This window comes from Chiloscyllium plagiosum, chromosome 12, assembly GCF_004010195.1.
Source record: "Chiloscyllium plagiosum isolate BGI_BamShark_2017 chromosome 12, ASM401019v2, whole genome shotgun sequence".
NCBI classification, from domain to species: Eukaryota; Metazoa; Chordata; class Chondrichthyes; order Orectolobiformes; family Hemiscylliidae; genus Chiloscyllium; species Chiloscyllium plagiosum.
In genome coordinates, this window is record NC_057721.1 from 15,937,483 (window position 1) to 15,953,731 (window position 16,249).

A 16,249-nucleotide genomic window follows, 5' to 3' on the forward strand; every position below is an offset into this window, starting at 1 on the left:
CATTGTACTCTTTGCTACCTTCCCCACCCTCCTCTCTGACCTATCACCTCCATCCCTCCCCCCATTCACCCACTGTACTCTTTGATACCTTCCCCCCAGCAATGCTTGATCTCTTCCATGGTTTGCACATGTTGTGTATCACAGAAGCGTGTTTTCGAAAATGCATGCTGATATGTCTTTTTGGATTTTCTATTCTCTACAGCGCCATGATAAATTGAGAAATTATATTCTCTAACATCTTAAGGGAATTAGAAGTGAGTGAGGTCAGATTATTGTTAACAAAGAGTGGTTCGTTACCTTTTATTAAAATGGACAAACATTAGCTGCTAATCGATCTGCTAATAAGCCCCATCCTTTATTGACAGGTTGTGCACTTTAGTGAGTGCTGGTGCTCATTCTGCAGCACTTTCTTTCTTGATGTACAATGATATTTTATTAGGTCCCCATACTTGGATCCAAACTCTTTTGTTTCAAGACTCTAGACATATTTATGTCAAATCTTGTCATGGTTTTGGGTGCAGGTCGTTTGCACTGATGGAGCTACTGTGGTATTTCACGGTGAGTATATTTATCATGTTTATTCAACATTTCTGCTCTCCTTGTCTTTGTGTGACTTGCGGTGGGAGAATTCCAGAACAACCTCCCTTTCTGCCTGCATATAGAAGTAAAATTGCTTGGGTACTGAGTTCAGACATTTCGTTAATATTTCTTGGACAACAATAGTCTGATTCGCTTCCAACCAGCTGACCAACCTTGTAAAGGGGAGGGGGCAATGCTGCATAGCAGAGGGCAACTCAGCCAGTAAGCGAAAACATTGAAACATTTCACTCATGTGGAGGCACCAGAAAGTTTCCAGGAACAACTAGCTACCTTCCATTCACATTTCTCTGTAAATCCCCTATTGAAAGAGAAATAAAATGCCTTTGAAGACAATTAAAGATAAGTTTTCAACAAGTGAATGGAAGAAAGCATGAGTGCTTAAACAATTTTGTGCACAATAGCAAAGAACGAGAAAGGAATTGAAAGGAAGAGAAAAAAGAACTCATCCATCTGTGGTCTAGACTGGTGCTATTGAACTGTGTTTGCCTGATCTTTTCTTCTTTTTATACCCTTAACATCCATGTTTTCTCTGTTACTTTGTGTCTGCTGTTTGTGAACAGGGGAATTTAAGAATTACACTTAAGCTGGATCTATGCAAGTCATTCTTCCAAATTTTCATTGGTTAAAGACAATTTGCTCATAATAAAGTTTGTTTTTGTTCAACACAGAAAGCTGGTGAGTGTTTTAACCTTAATTTCTCATTAAGATAAATTACAGTCTTTGGATAGTTTTACTAAATCTTTTCACATTTGTGACAACACAGACTTTGATCCCAGTGACTTATCATTAAATTTTGGAATAAAGAAAACATAAAATTGGATATGGAGCTGGTAAGTGAGAAAGAAAAAGAAACACCAGATTTTGAACTAACAAAAATAAGATGGCATTAGAAATTGTGAAAGCCTTCTTGGTTGTAGAAGAGATATCCCTGACAAACTTGGAAGAGATCACAGAAGACTGGTTGATTGAAAGGGCAAGTAAACTGGAAGCAGTACTGCCTGCTAGAGCTAAGAAGATAGAAATAATTGAAGGATTAGCACAACATTTGGGCTTACTGGAAATTCGAGAGAGATCAGGTACTCCAAGTAATGAGATTCAGTTCACATTGAGTCACAGTTAAAGCATGTTTGGAAGAAAGTGAAAAAAGGGAACAAACTGGAAATAGTGTCGTAAATGAAAAAAAAACACAAAAAGGGAGATGGAACTGATATTGCAAAGGTTCACTAGTTTGATACTGGGAATGCAGGATTATTCTATAAGAAGAGATTGGTTCTACTGGGCCTGTATTCACTAGAGTTTCGAAGAATGTGACTGACAAAATTCCAATAGAGAAGCAAACTAAAACGCAGGGAACATTTCTTTCACTCAGAGTGTGGTCAACCTGTGGGATTCATTAACACAGAAGGCTGTGGAGGCCAGGTCAACAGGTATATTCAAGAAAGGGATTAGTAAGTATTTTAGCTATTAAAAGCATAAGGAGTATGGAGAGAAACCAGGAATATAGCATTGAGATAGAGGATCAGGCATGATCATATTGAATGGCAGGCAAGTTTCAAAGAGCCGCATGACCTGCTCCTGCTCCTAGTTTTTATGTGCCTATTTTCATTGTTCTGCATGCAACAGAAACACTGACAGCAGATGAGTACTGTCTAGGGCTACCAACGGACATATGAAATTGATTAATAAAAACCAAAAGAAGTGCAGATGCTGTAAATCAGAAACAAAAACATAAATTGCTGAACTGTTCCGATTAAGGGTGACTCAACCTGAAACGTTACCTCTGATTTCTCAGCACAGATGCTGCCAAACCTGCCAAGCTTTTCCAGCAATCTCTGTTTTTGTTGCTGCAATGGATTAATGTTTGGTAGTACACAAAAAACCCTTTGTTAAGTCTTTAAGAACAAACGTAGATATATAGGACCAGATGTAATCAGCAGTAGACATATCCATCCGCAAGCTTGATTTCAAAGATCTCAAATATGACACGTAGTGTTCATTTGCTTTACAATTCATTTCAAGTGAACAGTCTTAAGTTATTTGAAACTCTGCTGAATGCAACCTCCCAGGTTTTGGTCTGGTATGGCGCCATCCTCTCCTTTACCAGGATGGCCACCCTGCCGCTCCTCCTTTACCAAAATGGCCGTCAATCGTCCCACCTGCGTTGCATATTCTCCTTTACCAAGAAGATCAAGGAGTTTCCTTGCCCTGCACAAAGATGGCCGTCATGCCCCTCCACGCGCACGCATGAAGGTTTCCTCCTATACAAATATGGTTGCAGTGCTCCAATCACCGCCTGCGACGCGATCGGCATGCGACTACAAGACGATAGCGTCTGCCGCTGACGCATGCGTGAAGAGTCTGCCTGTGGAGGGATGATGGAGGCGGCAAGTGGTCACCAGGTAATGTCCGCGGCTTGGGCCTCAGTTTCCTCCGTGAGCGTAGCGGGCGAGACAGCCGCGGAAGTGCTTCCTTCTGCGATAAGCTCACCCTGAGACAGGGAGGCTGGGGTCAGCACAGAGTCTATAGTTTAAGAGCCTTGTGCAGGACAGAGAGCTGAAGGCCTTCTTTAAACCTCTGATTTCAACTTGGTCTTTGTGCCCTTCGGGGGTGTTTACCAAACATTGAACAGGGGGAGAGAATAGGAGAGAGGCCGTCTTCAAATTAAAGCCAGGCCGTTCAGCATTGAAATCAGCAAATACATTGTCACATAAAGGGGTGAAATCTGCTGTTTTGTGTGTCACCTTCACCCTTTAATGTGATTTGGAGATAGAGTTATAGAGATTGATTTGATTAGATTAGATTACTTACAATGTGGAAATTACAAAACAGCCCTTCGGTCCAACAAGTCCACACCGACCCTCTGAAGGCAACCCACCCAGACCCACTCCCCTACATTTACCTCTTCACCTAACACTACGGGCATGGCCAATTCACCTAACCTGCATATGTTTGGACTGTGGGAGGAAACCCACACAGACACTGGGAGAATGTACAAACTCCACACAGACAGTTGCCTGAGGTGGGAATTGAACCTGGGTCTCTGATGCTGTGAGGCAACAGACCCTTTGGTCCAACTCGGCCATGCTGACCAGATATCCCAGCACAGTCCAGTTCCACCTGCCAGCACCTGGCCCATAACCCTCTAAATGCCTTTTAAATGTTGCAATTGAACCAGCCTTTGCCACTTCCTCTGGCAGCTCATTCCATACACTGCAGCATCAACCATTACCCATGTAGTGCCAGCCCAGTTGCCCAGAGTCTGGATATAAACTGCAATGCCCAGGGCACAGCAGATCTGCCAGGCACCCTCGGAGGGGTGGGGACCTCAGAGTTGGTACAGGGTGTTGTGGAGAGCTCGGTGATGGAAATAGTGGCTATGGCGAACTCTGGAGATGCTGGTGTTGGACTGGGGTGTACAAGGTTAAAAATCTCACAACACCAGATTATAGTCCAACAGGTTTATTTGGAAGCTTCCAAATAAACCTGTTGGACTATAACCTGGTGTTGTGTGAATTTTAACCTTGTAATGGGGTTTTGCTTGGTCAACTGAAATTTCCAAGATGTGGAGATGCCAGTGTTGGACTGGGTTGGACAAATATCACACAACACCAGGTTATAGTCCAACAGGCTTATTTGGAAGTACAAGCTTTTGGAAGTACACCTGATTAAAGGACAACCTATTGGACTAGAACCTGGTGTTGTGTGATTTTTGAAATTTTCAAGACAGTGATATTATTGGGAAAGGTTATTAAAAGATATGAAAAGTGAGAGAACAAAAGAGGGAACTATAGAACTTTGTGTCTCTTATCAGAAAATTGCTTAAATATGTACATAATGATAGGTGGCTGAGTTCCTTGAACATTTTTAGTTAACAGAATAGGCACAGCCTACCCTCACGGCCAATGAAACTTTAAATTACTGGTTAAATTACGGAGTGATATACAAACTAACGTTGCATTCACAGAAGTCGAGAAGGTTTAATTTGATCAGAGTTTTCAGATATTAAGGGGAGCAGAAAGGAGAGATGGAAACTATTTTTTATGGCTGGGAGGTCCAGGGGCACCGTCTAAAAATTAGAGCCAGATTTTTGGTGAGATGAGGAATCAAAGATTATAGAAAATTTGAACACACTTTCACAAATAGTAATTGAATTCTGTCTCTTTTTTTCTGTTTCCAAAAGAATAGCATATTATGAGGAAATTAGAATTAGGTTTCACATCCGTCATGATCTAATTGACTGCCAGAATGAGCTTAGCTCCAATTGTACAAATGCAAACAGTGAAAATGCTGGAAACCTGAGAAAGGAACAAAAATATTAGAATTATTTAGCAGGTACGGCAGCATCTATGGAGAGAAACAGTCAATGTTTTAGATCAAGTAAGTGATCTTGATTGGAAACATTAACTCTTTCTAACCACAACTATTTTAAAATTGTAGCTGATAATCATGACTTGGAGGAAGGACGCAACTGCATTGTAGCCAAGTTTGCACGTGACACAAAAATAGTTGGAAAGGCAAGTTGAAGGAGGATACAAACAGTTTACAGAGAGATATTGACAAGGTTTCTGAAGATCTGTAGCTTGGGTTGTGGTTGAAGTTGTTGCTCGTTTCGCCCAACCAGTTGATTTGTTTTCTGCAGACGCTTTGTCTTCCGACTAGATGACATCTTCAGCCTCTGGATGAAGCACTGTGTATTATTATACAGCACTTCGTCTGGAGGCTACACAGCACTGAAGATGTCATCTAATCAGCAGATGAAATATTTGCAGAAAAATCAACCGGCTTGGCAAACTTCAGAGGTTGGTAATTTAAATGAGTGGCCAAAAGTTTTGCGAATGGAGTCCAATGTCGGAAAATGTGAAGTTGTTAATTTTGTAAGTGAGGATAGAGTATTTAAATGGAGAGAAACTACAGAAAACTGCAACACAGGGACTTGGGGTACTTGTACGTGAAACACAGAAAGCTAGCATACAGGTACAACAATAATGAGGAAAGCTAATGAAATGTTAGCTATTATTTCAAGGGATTTGGAGTATGAAAATATGGAAGGCTTTTGGTAATTGTACAAGGTGTTGGTGAGACCGTGTCTGCAGTTTTGGTCCCCTTATTTAAGAAAAGATATTTAATTGAAGGCAGTTAAGAGAAGGTTCACTGGGATGATCCCTTATTGGCAAAATTGTCTTACCGGCAAAGGCTAAACAGTTGCAATTGTACTCATTGAAATTTAGCAAATTGAGAGGTGATTTCATTGAAATACCTGGGCTTCTTAAGGAGCTTAACAGGGTAAATACTAAGAGTGTGTTTTCTGTCATGACAGTCTCGGACCTGAGGGCATAGTCTCAGAATTAGGGAACTCCTAGTTTAAGACTTGAGATGAGCAATTTCTTCTGAGGGTTGAGAGTCTTTGGAACAGTTTGCCACAGACAGCTGTCAGGACAGAGTCCTTGTGTATATATAAGTTTGAGTTGGATAGTTTCTGAATCTGTAGGGGAGTCAAGAGTAATGAGGAAGATGCAGGAAAGTGGAGGTCAGGAGTGTTGGATCAGCTGTGATTCTATTGAATGACCAAGCAAGGTGCATGAGCAGAATGCCCTGCCCCTATTATTCTTTTCATGCTTTTGTTTAGACATCTTCAAACCCATCTGATCTACAAGAAATTGATGATCTGTCATGTAAGAATGGTCCTGTCACAAAGGTTTGACAGCAGGATATGTATATGTTTGTGGCAGGAAACAAAACTGGTGAAACTGAAAGTTGATATAAACCTGAGGAAGGCAGACTCAGTAGTGAAAGCATTTTATACCATGTAATTATACTCACCAGAGCCAATTTTGATTTAGTTCAAACAGGTTATTTACAAAATGAATTGTCTAAGAATGACTGTGACATGATCTGAGCTTCAACAACCTTTTAGAGTCATAACAATGTATCAATAATATTGTTCCTGTAGTCCTAACTATTTGTTGAAAATCAGTCCCAATATGTGCACCGAGCTAATGGATATAATTAACTGTAGGCCATTTAAGATATTTTCTTTCTTTTAAATCAGAACATAGGCAACAGGTTAAATATTCTCATCAATGTGTTTGTTATTGGTTTTCTGTACATGTGTATATTAATGTACATGACGTATGAGGAAGTGATACTTCATCGTTTTTACATATCCACGACAGATAACAATCAATGATATACTTTTGACACCCACTATTTGCATCAAACACTAAAGTTACCTATAATATGTGCAAGATGTAGAATAAGGCTTCTTGTAACCTCAGTTTACATTTTCATGCCAACCGCAGCTCAAGAACATTTCCATTGGAATGCTTTTCAAACGTTTTGGGTTAAAAGACAATTTTCAAATTGATTAGTAAAAATAAACAGAAATTGCTGGACAAGCTCAGGAGGCCTAGCAGCATTTGTGCAGAGAAATAAGAGTTAACATTCTGGGTCCAGTGACTCTTCCTCAGAACACAGCAATCTATCCATCTGGATTTACAAAACTGCATAATGCTCATAACCTGGAAGTCCTGTGTTAGTAAATCTAAAATGTATCATATTTCACTGACATGGCAATTGCTGAATTAATTTGTAAACTGTATTCCATTCTTCATAGAAATAACACCAAAGTGAAGTACAGAATGTGTTTTAAGTTATGCTATATAGTCATCCATACTTTATATGTCTTCACTCACCCAAATAACTTTATCCACATGACTAAAGAATTCATGCCAATTTTACTATTAGCATCAAAAAAGTTGCAGTGGCACAAGCTGCCTGGTAAAATAATTGAGAAGGGCTTTACGTGCACTCAAGCCAGGCCAGATTTGATCACCGGTTAAGTTAGTTTGTCTTAAATTGTCTTGAAATAGGTTGCGTGCGTTTACTAAAACAAAAGCAAGCAACATAGCAGATGTTGTAATGCTCTGCAAATATTGCTTAATCTGCATGTTTCCAACATTTTCTTATTTGATTGCATGATGAATTAGAGTTGATGTGTTCAACCAGAATTTCAGAACAATTTAAATCAAAACCTTCCATGTTCTTAACAGAATGTGACACAGCAAGATACCCTTCCTTTAATACACCAACAATTTATTGAAGTTCCATTTGTAAAACAATCAGACCATTGATGACTTGCATCCGCCTGTTTAGTTTTAGATATTTTCTTTCTTCCAAACCAGCTAGTGCAAACTAACCTTCTCTACACTCACTTTAGCTAGAGGTGGTATTCTCTTACAATATATGATCATCTACATAATATCTTGTATAGAATCTTGCTTATTATATCTGACAAATAGAATCACATTAGTAGTTTAGTACTTCTGTATGTTTTTAGCTTCCCAATCTAAAGGTGATTAGTGTCAGTTTTTAACTGAATGCAGGTCAGTTAGGCATTATATCTGGAATTAGACACAGAATGCTGGAGCAGGTCTGGTAGCATCTATTGGAAGAGAAACAGAGTTACCATTCCGTGTTTGGTAAGAGTCACCTTCTCGTACAAACTTGAAACATTGACTCTCTTGTGTCTCGGCAGACGCTGTCAGACCTGCTGAATTTTTTCAGCATTCTGTGTTTGTTTCAGATTTCCAGCATTTTGCATTTGTATCTGTGGAATTGCTAACACAGTGTAAGGTTATTGGATGTGTCTGTTGACACTTGAAATGGTGGGTAACTGTGCAATTACGTTCATCCAGAAATGTGCACATGCACAATTCCAGACCCTCTATGTAAACCAAAGGTATAACGTTCAAGGAAGAAAGTCAAAATTTTGAGAAGAAAAGGAAAACAAATAATTACTTGTGTTTTACTTTAAACAGGATAATGGAATGAGAGAAGATTCGGTCCCTTGGTACAATCATAAAATGTACTACAGATTTTGGCAGCATTATCAGCTAGCTATGGGCTGGCTGCAGAAACATAGACTTGCTTATCGCAAGGCAGTCGAATCACTTGAGTATTCTCCTTGGTATTACACAGAACCAGGAGCAACTCGCTTTGCTGACTGGCATAATGGATATTCGTACTACTCTTCACGATTTACTCAACAAAATCAGCACAGCCAAAGAAGTCAAGAGCACTGCAGCTCAGAGATTGAAATGGGAGATTTGAGCCATGAAGCCTATTTAAATGCTGACACAGAAGGGGAAACAGATTCAGATAGCGAAATAGAATGTGATATCAGCAATGTGGAAATAACGGAAGAATTGCGCCAGTACTTCAAACAGACAGAAAAACATCAAGAAGAATTAAGTAAGTGTTAGAAATTACATCTAATTTTTCTTGTTGAATATATCCATGATCTTGTAATGGATTGCTGCACCATCCTTTCCTTGTTTCTCCCTACTCCTGTGACCACACGTTTCCCCTTCCAGAGAGTCTCAACTCTTTGTGGCTTCGATCAGAATAGAGTGGGAATCAACTGTGCACAGAGTGTCAATACTAAGTATGTAGCACCATGGATCTCTTTTGTAGAAAATTCATTTTCACCTCATTTAATTTTTTTTTAATCAGTCAAGATGTATTACTTTCAAGACGATCAACTAATTGTTCATAGCTGTCTGTTCATGGGCGTTCTTAAGCAGAGAAACAGAGTCTTACTATACTTGCCTTTCTCTCTTTATTTTCTGGTTGAATAATAACTTATTTTTCTTCAACAAGTCAGCAAGTAAAGCATAGAACAGCAGCCAATCTCTAATTGTTTATAATTTATTAACAGTGCTAGACTATAGCATTCATTTCCTAGCACTATTATCACAATCCTAGTTCTGCCTATTTACAGCAGTTTGTTAATCCATAGTTAAGCACAATTACTATATCATTAACATGTCGTCTTCTCCATCTCTAAATAAAATTGAAGAGTTAATATGTATATCCAAAACTTTTAACCACCAACAGCTGTATGCTGTGCATAGTATTACATTGCAAGATCCTCTTTAGGCTGTTTTATAATTTTTTTACATACATTTTTATGAAAAATAAATTCTGTAGTTGATCACTTGCACAATCATTTAGTTTTAGAGATCTTTCAGTTTTGCATTGGTTTCAAGCCAGTTTGGTCAAACTATGAGCTATCATCACATGCATCTTTTTGTAATGTTGGCATTGCCCCAGAATGAACAATAATGTCAATGATAATCATTGGGTATACTGTCTTCAATACGTCCCTTGTAAAGAATTTCACATAAAATATTTGACAAACAGAATCCCATATTTATTGCTTCAATATAAGCCAGTGTTTCAGCAGTTAACTGTATTCCCAGCAAACATTTATTACATCGGCCACAGAAGGTGATCAGAGATAACTTCTCCACCCCTGCTAGTCTGTGTCTTTGCAAGCAACACATCCCAAATATTAATAGAAAGATTTGGACAAAACTTGGTGCATTCCCGGAAGTTACACATTTTTAGAGAATCCATTAACATTGGGAGTTGCAGTGAGTTGACTTCTTTGTAGAAGGTTATGGGTTGTTACATTTGGAATGTTGCTGATTATTTTAGAATATTGTGGATTTTCGTGGGTGCTGTCATGGCATTTGTCACAGCTGTCAAAATGTGAACTGTTTTCAGAGCAGGCTGTTGAATGTGGATTGACCTGAAGGTATTGTTGTGAGGTGAACACTCTTGAGAACAATATTTTTTAACTTTATGATTACAAAGCATCAAGCACTGGGGAAAAGGCACACAAGAACTGTGTAGTTCTAATAATGTTAAGTTAACACAGCATGGCTAAGATTTGTTCTCTACTGAATGCTTTCCACACTGGTTTGCTTAGCTTCCCAAACAACAGGTTATTACTTTCCATTTTTAACCTACAAGGCATATTATCAAATTAATTGCACTCCAATGCCCCAACAGGAAGATCGCTAACAATGTCTAATTTTGTGTCACTAAGAGACATGGGGATTGGATCTTAAATATGCATTTATCCAGATATAATAGTCTTGATGAGTTGTTTTCTCTTAAATCATTCTTTACTTTAGAATGTTTTGTTGCAATACCTAACTCCAACACATCAAAACTAACACCTATTCTAATCTGAGTACACAATTGATTTCAGCTTATTAGTCAAGCTTTTCAATTGCTCTTTGTTTGCTGTTAAAAGGACGTCGTCTTTCTGTGATGACTTTGCATAATTAACTGAAATGGGAGCAACACTTTTTCTCAGAATTGTTGATTTATAGTTATTCTAGATCTACTGTGCTTAATATCTAAACCAGTATAATTAAAAGCACTGTGTGCCTGACGCTGAATTTTAAATCTTAAGTTCTGCTCTAATCACTTTAATACATTTCTCCAGTTCCATGGTACCAAACCAAAAGAAACTTTGAACATCATGAGGACGCTTGAAGGTTTCACTTTGTTATCAATAAAACATTGCAAAGTTTTTTTTTCATTTGAACACAGATCTTCATGAAAAATGCCACACTGAGGGTGTAATTTAGGCAAAGAGCATATTTGTTTAGCTTCTGTTCTGCATACTTTGACTGCCTTGGAAGCATTTCTCTCTGAAAAGTATAGCCTTGCAGAAGCACAGTTTTGTGACAGGCATTGATCTATTCTGCTGTGAATATTTGGAATGTTGCTGATTATTTTAAAATATTGTGGATTTTCGTGAGTGCTGTCATGGCATTTGTCACAGCTGTCAAAATGTGAACCATTTTCAGAGCTGGGAATACAGTTAACTGCTGAAACACTGGCTTATATTGAAACAATAGATATGGGATTCTGTTTGTCAAATATTTTATGTGAAATTCTTTACAAGAGACATGTTGAAGACAGTATACCCAATGATTATCATTGCCATTATTGTTCATTCTGGGGCAATGCCAATATGTGGCTGAAAGATCTAAAAATGTTTTTCAATAGCTCTTCCCGCTGTGCAGGGCTCCACTTCAACATCTGTACCTCAAAATCATTCTACGAAGTCACTAGTTGCTAGCTTCATTTGAACCTTATTGATGTGTAAAAATATTTTAATACAAGTCCATTTATGTGATAAAACTAGTTACCCTTTTCTGTTACCTCAGAATAAACTTTTTTTTTTCCAACAATCTAAATCTTTGTTTTGCCTCTCAAATAGTTTATCTTCAGGTTTATTGGCAGTCACCAAAGCTTCACAATCAGGACTTCTTGATTTGGAGATGACAGTGTTGGACTGGGGTGTACAAAGTTAAAAATCAGACAGTACCAGGTTATGAACCAACAGGTTTATTTGGAAGCACTAGCTTTCGGTGGTTGTTCCAACCATCTGATGAAGAAGCAGCACTCCGAAAGCAAGTGCTTCCAAATAAACCTGTTGGACTATATCCTGATATTGTGTGATTTATTTTTTAAATTAGGACTTCTGCTCTGGTCCACACGTTGTTCTGTGATTTTTATTTCATTGTGCACCTAGTCAAGCTATGACATTTAAGTTTGTCTGGGCTACTGATGCAAGATCTCTTTCTTGCACCAACAAAAGGTCCTTCTATAGAATATGATATGTTTGGAACTAATTGGTGCATCTTCTAGAGCAGGAAGGCAGTGAAGGATTTTTCCCAAAAACAAATTGATTTAAAAACTTTACCCGCCAATATCTGGCATGAATTACTTGCATTAATCACCCAAGCCAGAGCGGTCATCAACTTGCAGTCTACTTGATCAGCTAAAATTTCATGCCACATGTCATTGCTTACTGCATGATTCACATCTGAAAGGACTTTCTTGATCATGATGTTCATATTATTTCTCAGGTCTCTGAGCTCATCATTATCAGTCACAAGGTTTACTAGTGCACCAAGTCTGCTCCCTATCCATTTTCCAAAATAATGTCCATAATAATTCTTTTGTCCTTACTACCAGGTCAACAAAACGTAGAATGAAAATATTTGTCATTGTCCCATGCCTTTAGACTCATGCAACTACTCAGTAAAGTCTCATGTCTGTGAAATGCTTCCGTTTGGATGTGCAGATGTCCTTCGATACTTTTTTCCAGCTTGGACACTAAGTCTCATATACAAGTCAGTTCTGATATTCCACCATAGTTCCGTTCTTGTGTTATAAGAAAATCGTGCAATGGTCACACCATTTAAGCTAATGAGGCCAGAATGGCATTATAGCCAACACAGGTAAGGAATGTTCCCGTTCTACAAATAACAGTCTAAGTTCTCCAATCGCGTTAAAGCCAATTCGAATTGAAGACACACACATTATAGCAGAACCAACTGTATTCATCAAACACACCAGCGTGTCTCAGCAGGACGTTTAATCTTTGACCAGGAGGATATAATGATTGTAAGATAATGATTTTGTCATGTGATACTGTTAAGGTTAGTCCACCACCCTGAGGAGAAATATCACTTTCTGGCAAGAAAATACAATAATGTCATGACTAGGTGAACTGCAGAATCACTAACATTCCAAAACTATTTACCTTATGGTGCTTCATGTTTCATTTGTGCCTTTTTCACAGAATATGTGCTCAACAGTAACCTTTCTTCTATCTCAGGAGAAACTACATCAGCACTTATAAAATGGCTTACTCCAGCTATTTTGCATGAATTTGAAATCTTCCTAAAATCAGTGATGGGTAATGCTTCAGAATTTGGAGCGGGGACAGTGTAGGAAGGAATATCAGCTAGCATTTGGGAGAGATGCTTGAGTTAAGTAAGGAGAATTGGCGCATATTTTCAAAATGCAGATCAAGCTTAATTCTTTCGAACTAAGTGTTTGGTAATAGCAGAAAAGACGAATGAGGAGGTGTGACCTGTATTGATTTTTCAAAAAGCATTTCACAAAATCTCAGAAAAGGCTGGTTAATAAAACTGTGGTATCTGGAATACGAGAATCAGTGTCAGCTTAAATATTATCTTAAGGATATTACAGTGAGTTGTGGTAAATAATTGGTTTGCGCACCTGGAGAAGGGAAGGCAGCGGTGTTTCGCAAGGCTCAGTGCAAGGACCACAATTGAATGAAGAAAATTTGGGCAGACTCTGAAGAGTGAAGGTAGTTTAATTGAAAACCTGCAAAATACTTAAAGAATGAAAAGAGTAGATGCTTTCCACTGTTGGGGAGTCTAGAGCAGGGGAACAGTTTAAAAGTAAGGGGATGCCATTTATGTCTGAAATAATTTTACTTACTCTATGTGGTGAATCTCTTTAATTTTCTACCCCAAGAGGCTTTAGAAGCCTGGTTTTTGAGTATATGTAGAGATTGAAAATCAAAACATTATCTATGATATAAAGAGTTATGAGAATAATGTGGGTGAACATCATGCCATATAATCAGCCATGTTCATGTTAGATAGTGGAGCAGGTGCAATAAATTGGCCTATTCCTGTTCCTTTGTAGCAGTTCTATCATAGAATCCCTAGAGTGTGGAAACAGACTCTTGTACAGAAGCCAACCAGCTTGGTCAGTGGTGATGGGTGTTGAGGTTCCCCTACCCATACAGCATTGTTTTCCTTGATGCCCTCCGTATTACTTGTAGTTCATGTTCAACATGCAAGAGTACTGATTCATCAGCTGATGGATAGGGGCAGCGGTTAGCAGTAGGTGGTAATCAGGAGTATTCCATGCCATGTCCTCATACCATGAGACATCATGGGCTCTGACGTCAGTGTTGAGGACTGGCTTGGAAACCACCTTGGATACATATGCTCCTGAATCATTCTATTAAACAGTGAACAATTAACATACTACACAGCCTTGAGCCATGGATGGATTATCGTTTCTTTCACTAGATCTGCTTCACTGTTTTGTAGCTCGTGTTGAACTGAATGCTGTTGTAACTCATCACATGCTTATCCAACAAATGGCAGGATAAGTTGAAATACAGTGTGAGATGTGCTGAAAGTTCATAGCGTACAGTTTTAAAGAAACATTAGTTGATTTAGATGAAGTGCAATTAAAGGGACTCAACAACCTAATTAAATTTTCACATTTAATTTAACAAAATTCAAATAAAAATCCCATTTTGCAAACTAAAAATGAACTCCATCACATGTTCCCTGTCCAAGGTCACCCAGCAACAGTCGAGAGTGTGGTGTGGAAAAGCACAGCAGCTCAAGCAGCATCCAAGGAGCAGGAGATTCGACGATTCGGGCAAAAGCCCTTCATCAGGAATGAGGATCACCCAGTAATAGACCTAACCATGAAAGAGGGGCATGCAGTCAGATCAAATGACCCCCTCAACTGTTAGTTTCAGAATACAATTGTTGTTGACAGCTTGAGTTCTAAAGTGGAAGAATAATCCATAGCTTTAAATTGAAATTACATTTTTGTTTGTTAAGAAGGGAAGATGTGGTTTTTAGTTTCATGATTTGTTCTGTGTTTGGTTTTGTTTTTGCTGACATGCGTTTTAATGAGGTCTTTAAATTCTTGAGATGAACAGTTTGGTACTTAGAAAGGTTTAGGGTGATTGGGAGGAAATGTTCTGTTACCTGGTGAACAAGAGTTCAGTAACACAAAGTCAGAACAATCTGTAAGAAGTTTGGCATAATGCAGGTCAGTTCAGAGACAAGGTCTCTTAACAATAGAGTTCAATAACGGTCTCCAACCAATCTGGGCTGAAAAAGAAGTCCTGGCTGACTTCAAAATCATGAAAGGAAAAGTCACGGAGGCAGAAGACTGAAGTATCCGAATGGAAAACTGAGTTAATTTGTTTAAGAGTCTTTGGAAGAGATACTACCTAACAAAAATAACATCAAGTGAATGCACAGAACGTTTTTGAACAGGGAACTGAGTACTGCCATACAGTTGAACAAGGAGCTTTAGCATGGAGACAGGATTCACACTTCATTGAGATCTGAGTGTATCAATTTAAGGTTGTTGTGAGAGCAAGAAAGGGCTGAATTTTTAGAAGTATTTCAGAATCGTAGAATCCCTGCAGTGTGGAAACAGTCCCTTCAGCCCAACCCGTCCACACCAACCCTCCAAAGAGTAACCCACCCAGATCCATTCCCCCTACCCTATATTTACCCCTGATTAATGCACCTAACTTACACATCTCTGAATACTATGGGCAATTTAAGCACAAAGTCAAGATTAGAGTGGTGCTGGAAAAGCACAGCACTTCATGCAGCATCCAAGGAGCAGGAAAATTGCCATTTTGGGCAAAAACCCTTCATCAGGATTGCTAGAGTTGCTGTGCTTTTCCAGCACCACTCTAGTCCTCACTTTCGCACAATTTAAGCACAGCCATTTCAGCTAACCTGTACATCTTTGGACTGTGGGAGGAAGCCCACACAGACATGGGGAGAATGTGCAAGGTCCACACAGACAGTCGCCCGAGGCTGGAATCGAACCCGGGTCCCTGGCGGTGTGAAGCATCATTGCTAACCACTGAGCCACCATGCTACCTATTTATTTATTAGTTTTTTTTTAACACTTTTTTGTTTCTCAACTAAATTCCATTACACTACAAAGAACAGTAAAATTTATGATACATTAAAATTGCTTCTGTAGTTCAATATTTGGTCCGTATGTGTTGTTTTCCTGTAGACGCTGGTTTGAAGTTCCCCATTGGCTGTTCTGGTATTATTGATCAATAATTGATCAATTTTACTGGCATATAATTCACTAAAGAGGAGGATAATAACAACAAACTGCCATTCCTAGATGTCACAGTGGAGCGAACAGCCAATGGGGAACATCAAACCAGCGTCTACAG

The 16,249-nt window shown here is 38.8% G+C and overlaps 1 protein-coding gene across 1 annotated transcript in view; it reads left to right on the plus strand.

Moving 5' to 3' along the window:
• The first annotated feature begins 2,899 nt into the window (after window positions 1-2,899).
• The window catches only part of gemin8 (gem (nuclear organelle) associated protein 8), a 40,694-nt gene continuing 27,344 nt past the window's right edge, over window positions 2,900-16,249 (plus strand). The window contains exons 1-2 of the mRNA XM_043700573.1: window positions 2,900-2,999; window positions 8,418-8,850. Of these exons, the coding sequence (XP_043556508.1) occupies window positions 2,946-2,999; window positions 8,418-8,850 (487 nt within the window). The 5' untranslated portion in view covers window positions 2,900-2,945. The remainder of the gene's footprint in view (window positions 3,000-8,417; window positions 8,851-16,249) is intronic.